This window comes from Notolepis coatsorum (assembly GCF_963971535.1).
Source record: "Notolepis coatsorum genome assembly, chromosome: 6".
Taxonomy (NCBI): Eukaryota; Metazoa; Chordata; class Actinopteri; order Aulopiformes; family Paralepididae; genus Notolepis; species Notolepis coatsorum.
The window spans coordinates 36605614-36612821 of NC_140170.1; the positions used below are offsets into that span (position 1 = coordinate 36605614).

The 7208-nt window shown below is 42.9% G+C and overlaps 1 protein-coding gene across 1 annotated transcript; it reads right to left on the bottom strand.

Annotated features, from left to right (window-relative positions):
* Nucleotides 1-530: 530 nt before the first annotated feature.
* Nucleotides 531-2936, bottom strand: LOC311229443 (uncharacterized protein; the record flags this gene model as incomplete). The annotated part of the gene is made up of 4 exons (XM_084315527.1): nt 531-855; nt 1565-1636; nt 1838-1897; nt 2021-2936. 4 exons carry the CDS (start codon nt 2934-2936, stop codon nt 653-655), a joined length of 1251 nt encoding a protein of 416 aa, XP_084171653.1. The 3' UTR covers nt 531-652.
* Between the last annotated feature and the right edge of the window lie 4272 nt (nt 2937-7208).

Sequence of the window (7208 nt, forward strand, 5' to 3'; positions counted from 1 at the left end):
AGCGAATATTACGTACCTTGCGCCGTTTTCATTGGAGTTTTTTACAAAACAACGCTGTTTTATTTGTCCTATATATGCGGATATCATTTAAAAACTTAAATTTTACCATTTTAGTTCCCTTTAGACAACAAACATAATGCTAATGATGCACTTTAATTATGATAATTAGGTGGCCATTCACGGTCACTGTACTGAGGTGACGTGAGGGCGCATTCATAGTTTAACGCTCATGTGTTCAGATCGCATTTTCATCAACTTTTACCGACCTGCTGACCTGTGAACTGTGAAAAAAGGTCTTGGAAAATGGAGTTCTTTTGTTTGAACCTGTTTTCATCCTTTAAAATCAATGCTGCCATCTACTGTCAGCTGGAAGGTAGTGTCGTTTGTCTACCATCTCATCTCAGGAGCAAACAACATCCCCATTTTATTTGTCTAACAAACAAAATATTAATCACAATCACTTGTCACATTAACATTTGTGAGTACATGTGTTTTCAACAAAAATATGACAAATTTAACACAACAGCCAGCACTTCATAAAATTTTATAAACATTATATAAAAAATACAATAAACATAACTTAGAACAATAACTATTTACAGCACACCATACATATTTATAAATTTTTTCATTCGCTCACTCATTCATACACTCATTCATCCAAACACCAGTAACACCAGAAACTAGCATCTTCGTCCTCCTCCTCCTCCCACTGGACACACATGGTGTGGAACCATTTGTGACAGTTGTCACACTGGACCCACGACACCAAACCCTCAGAGTCCACAGGGGGGTTCGCCTTTTTACACCGGCCACACCGCCAGATCCCCAGCTTCTGCCTCTTGGTGGTGTGACCTGCAGTTAAAAAGAAATTTATTATTATGACGCTGCTTGATTACAATATACCAAGGTCCAATAATAAGTAAGGGATAATGTATAGCTACGAGGTCATTGTCGCAAAATAATTGACCGACACGGAGTTTAAAATACCGAGGCGCAGCGCTGAGGTGTTTTAAACGTCAGTGAAGGTCAATTATTTTGCGACAATGATCGAGTAAAGCTATACATTATCCCGCTTATTACATGGCTAACTTACTAACAATATACCTAATTCATCGACAAGACTAGATCAAATGAAGACGCAGTTGTTCTGTGGCTCTGTCAGCCCAAATAAAGTGATTATTATTATCGGCAGCCGGCAGGTCTCTGGTCTGATTGCATGACTGAGTGCAGCTGTGCATATGCTGAGCAGCACTGATACAGTGTTGTAGTGGGCTTGATTGCGAACAGCTGCGCACAGCGGTCATTATTGTCCCACAGCGGTCATTATTGTGTGATAACGGACCTCTGACACGGGCTATTGACCAATCACAAGCAAGCATTTCGGCGAATGTGAAAACGCCATGTAATAAATATGAATAACTATCTATATAGTACTTTTCACACATGGACCACAGTTCAAAGTGCCCCACAGCAATTTGTATAAAATCAGCAAATTTTTTACAAAAATAAATAACAATTCATAAGTTTGCCCTGACAAACTCAAAAAACATAAGTAACATGCCGATGGGTGTCGTGGGTCTGGCGTGGGAGGAGGAGGATGTCGATGCTCCTGTTGGTCCAGGAATACAGGAGGCTGCAGACACAAAAAGGGAGCACCACTCAAAAAAATTATTTTGTTTGGTTTGGTAAATATTGCGCTATGAACAGTCTATCAGTGTACTGTGTGTGTGTGTAGGCCGTAGGGGCAGGTACAATAAGAGTTTTTCTTCCTGTTCCTTTTGGCCATGGACATTTGTAGATCGTGTTTTTTTCACAGTTGTTTGAAAAAGCTTACGGTGGGAGGGAGAGGAAGTTGGCTGGGACACCCGGTGGGACTGCGGTGGGACTGCCGGCTCTGAGAAAATGGTTAAGAAACAATAAAACATGATTATTTATTCATAAAAAAATTTATACTTTTTTGCTAACTGAGAATGTTGTCTCCCAAATAACTGTTAAAAGAAAACAAATAAATAAATACCATCCATTATGGCTGTTGGGGAGGAAGAGGTGGAGGGGTGGTGATCTTCCCCTCTCAAAGCAGGCAGGCGAGTGCTGGTGTGGAGGCTAGAGGCGGGCAGCAGACTGTGGGAGGCAGAAGAGGGGGGCATGGAGGCTGAGGCTGAGGGACCGGCGATGGAAAGACCGGAGCTGGTGGTGGGAGCGGCCCCGGGGGACACTCCTCTTCTGCGGCTGGGGAGAGAGCCACCACGCGGGGTACGGGAGGAGGTTGTGGGAGTCCTTAAAGTTTCAGCCCGCTGCCGCTGTCGGTCTGCCCTGGCCAGAGCTCCTGCCTCGGCGCGGGCGGCGCGGTCCTCTGTCTCATCGATGGCATCCGTCATCTCCTGGGCGGTGAGCAGGCGGGCCTTGGTGGTGTTCCTCCTGACCTTTCCAGATCTTCTTGTGAACTCTATCTGGGCCAGGAGTTGTCCCAGGTCCGCTGTGATCCTCCCTGCTGTTACAAGGGGGTGGTTGAGGTAGGGGTTGGGGGGTGAGTCCTGGACTAGAGCACGGGGGCTGGGTGGGGGGCTGGGAGGGGGGCTAGGAGCACGGGGGCTGGGTGGGGGGCTAGGAGCACGGGGGCTGGGTCGGGGGCTAGGAGCACGGGGGCTGGGTGGGGGGCTGGGCTGGGGGGTAACAGCAGGGTTGGCACCAGGAGATGCAGGGGGAGGGGCAGACGGCATGACCCTCGACCAATCAATAGCCGCAGGGTCCAGAGGGTAGAGGCCACACCTCCTGAAGCCAGCCACCACCACCCTCCGATCTTTCTGCCTCTGGTAGGTGTCGAACAACGTGGCTGCCCGCCTCGCACTCCACCTGCCTGCTCTGACCTCTGCAATGGCCTGATCCATGGCCTCCTGGGTCCACAGACGCACCTTCCTCTCCCTCTTCCGCATTTGCCGGATATTAGGCATGCTCTGCAAACACACAAAAATATTTTAAACAAGAAAGTAAAATAATATGAACTTTATTATTATTGTACGACTGACGAGTTTATTTTATTTGATTTATTTAGCACATTATTTAAAAAAAACAGTGCTAGGAGGGAACTTATGTGAGTGATTTATGATGAAATTAAATTAGATTTGAATTGTTTTTTTGAATATGGATAAGGAGGTTGTTGACCTCAATGATGAATTTAGTTTATTGCTATGGTTTGTTGGATATGAGTGAAATTCTGATGAAAAGATGCAGAACAATGGAAGGTATCAAGAACATCTTGCCTTTTGTTAATGAACTTGAATATGAATGAGCATGAAACCAAAATGATTATGCTGAAATATTACCAGACATGCAAACACACACACAACCTTACCTTCACCCAGTTCAGCATGGCAGCCTCACACACACACACACACACCTCCATTCACCTGTAGAGAAACAAACAAGCACACACAAACCTACCGTGTCTGCTGTCTGACTTTGTCACTGCTTCAGATGTTTTTTTTATACAGAGATTGAGAGAGAGAGAGAGAGAGAGAAAACCAGTTCATTATTTTCCCCGCGAAAATTATTGTTCTCCCTTCGATTATTTTCGCGCAACCTCAGTTCATCACTCGTTCAGACAAACTTAGATCTCTTATTAAGATTACAAATGTACAACACATTTCGTCGGACAAAACACTGGCTATATATGCTAGCAACATAACCAAACAATCTGACTTCATCTTGGGGCGAGTGGGAGTTCGTGTTTAAGGAACAGGAAGCTACTTTTACTTGGAAATCAGCGTCGCCCCGAACACATTCGAACAATTATAACGTTGCAGTGGTACAAACGTTCACATCTAGTAGTCTTTAGATGACTAAATATAGATGAATACTCATGAAATTTGATATATATACTCTAAAATAAGTATGATTTCATATCACCTACCTTTCGACGTGAAAATCTGGTGGGGCTGTGAGGAAAGATCCAGAATGCCGCGCAAGATGGGGCGTGACCGAAGTTGGGTTTGGGCGTTCCCAGATAAAGAGGGTGACCGGGATTGGTTTACGTTCCGTTATATGAGTGGTTCTAAAATAAATAGAACATATACAGAGTATGTGTAAGCCAAACAGTAATAGACAGGCGTGCATTCCAGATATCAACTGGGGTTGCACGCACGCTAATGGCGCCACGTGCACACGCGCTCTTGGCGCGTGCGCACGCTCCCGCGCATGCGCATAAATGTACCCTCGCTTGAGCACAGACTACAGACAGTGCCTAATTGCCTCTACGAATGGAATGTAACACATATTATTCACAACAAGTTAGGTGTAAATGTATCGGAGAACGTATTTAACACACCTGACGACCGGCGCTATTGATAGGCAAAGTAGCCCAGGTGGGTACTTATAGCGAGTTGGCGAGTGCAGCGCATTCCTGTGTGCGTGCACGCGCTTTTGCTCAAATCTTACCCTGCACGGAGTGCAACCCCGTCCCATGACGAACGCATGCCTGGTAATAGAGATGAATTAGGCTAAACATTACCACTTAAACATTCCGTTTTGAATAACAGCAGAAATAAAGTATAGCCTATTCAACATGAATACTATTAACATGGCTAATAGGCTATCAGGGAGAGACTATCCACATTCTAATCATGAGCAGCATCATAATGCTAACTGGAGCATGTTAGCTATACATAAGAGTGGGTGACAATATTGTCACAAGGAAAGAAGATATTACCTACCTGGGTTCAATCCTAGAGGCAAATCTTTCCTGTGACAAAATGGCATCCAATGTAATAAAAAAAGTCAACCAACGAACTCGATTCTTGTACCGGATCTCCTCACTGGTAAACAAGAATACCCTGAAGACTCTGGCAGGAGCACTCATTCAAGGGTACTACGACTATGCTTGCACCTCATGGTACCAAAGCACCTCAAAGGCGCTAAAAACAAAATTACAAACATCTCAAAACAAACTGGTCAGACTACTGCTTGACCTTACTCCTAGAACCCACCTCACCCCTGCCCACTTTGACAACCTAGGATGGCTTAGAGTAGACGACAGAGTACAGCAACTTGCAATGGGCCTGGTCTACAAGATACACTACACGACCAAGGTACCCATGTACATGTCAAAATACTTCCCAAAGGTCAGTGAATACCCCGATCACAACACCAGAGGGAGCTCCACAAATCATGTTAAACCCAGATTCGGCTCAAACAAGGGACTAAACACGTTTCGCAATTATGCCACATCAATGTGGAACGCACTACCCAAAGCTGTAAAGGAATGTGAATCACTACCCACTTTCAAAAACACCCCCAAAAAACGCCTACGGGAGACTGCAATTAGAAACTGGCCTCTGTAAATGTCCTAACACAACCCCCTCCAATGTACAGTAAAAATGACCAAGTATGGTCTTATGGTACTGTCTATCTGTATGTCATATATGTTACGATGAATTGAAAATGGGGGACCCTGATGTAAACAAGACGAAAGTCTTTCTCTGGTCTGCATCCCCTTAACAATTGTATGTATTGAGCTGTACTGTACTGTACCCATTCTGCAATCTGTTAATAAAGTTTTCAATCAATCAATCAAACAACAAGAGATGTGTCTTCACCTACATATTTTAAGAATGAACCAACTTACTCTTTGGTGCACACACAACTTGGTCCACATCAAATGTCCACATAAACCAGAACTGAACAACAGGAGAAAATAACATTGGTCCTCATTCTCAAACATGTTCGTAAGTACCTTTGTAAATATCTTGGTAAAACGTTTTTTGTTTACCTACTTTTTCTCCTCCTTTTTCTGTGATTTTTCTCCCATCCCAATTTTTCCTCTCGTGCCAATTCTCCCTCCCCTGTCCTGATCGTTGCTCGCATGTGCCCCCCACTGGCCGGTCGTAGGGAGCAGTGTTAATTTTGGCAGCTATTTTCATTTTAGTCTGTCATGTGTCAAGTGCTCCTTTTCGTTTTCATCATATTTAGTCATCTTCATTTATTTTTCGTTTAGTCAGTTTTAGTCAACTAAATGTCTGAGCATTTTAGTCTTAGTCCGTTTTTGTCTCAATTTTGTCTTTTTTGTTTTAGTCTAGATTTTGTCGACGAAAACGGATTACATTTTTGTCTATTTTTAGTTAATGTAGGGCCTACTAAAAAAATGTATTATATTATATAAATTATAAAACTATTTTTTTCTTTTCTTTTTTTACAGCTACTGTTTTATATATACTGTTTCTTTTAGTAATAACTAGAAAGTAATGGTATTTATTCAACAACAGGTGATTGTATAGATTAGTATTAGTATCATTAAATGACAACTATGCTTCACCCACGGAAAGGTTGTTGGTACATTGGTTCCACACGGACATTATACGTTGTTGCACTTGCTTCCAGAAGGCTCTGTTTAGGTCAGCTAGTAGCAGAGGCTCTGTTGTGATTTTTAATGCACAATAAATATTCAACATTCTCTTTTGAGACTCCGCCTCAGACTCTTATCATTTGGCAATAAAAGCTAAACATTGTCACCGGTATAGCTGTCCACAACATGTCATTAATTGTGTGCGAGAGGTCGATCAGTTAGCCACATTAGCGTGAGCTAGGTTAGCCAGTTAGCGTGAGCTAGATGGAAATAATGTAACGTTACTGGTGAAAATGTACAGTCCCCTCCCCATCATATGTATATACTCTGTCAGGATCTAGGGGTAACAGTAATGTATATTTGAATACCGCTTATGTCACAAATGTATCAGTACTAAATACCTATATGTCCCTATGCCATAAATGTCATGTATGTTGTGTATGTCATAAATGTCTATATGAATTGAAAATGGGGGACCCTGATGGAAACAAGACAAACGTCTTTCTCAGGTCTGCATCCCCTTAACAATTGTATGTATTGAGCCGTACTGTATTGTACCCATTCTGCAATCTGTTAAATAAAGTTTTCATTCATTCATTCACACCTTGGAATACTCCTTTGCCAACTTGCTGTACTTTGCTTGCAGGTCTGCAGCTCGATTATGAATAGTCCCAACTTTAGCCAAGGTAACTGTAACTGAGGGGTACAATTCCCTGACTGTATTGAATAAGTATGGTATCATTAAACCACTACTGACTTATGTACATTACTACTGGCCATACAGTACACAGGTATATGAGATGAACACCTCCACAATGACACGGTTCCACAACAAATCTTGGTTAGAATCATATTTATTAGCAGCACG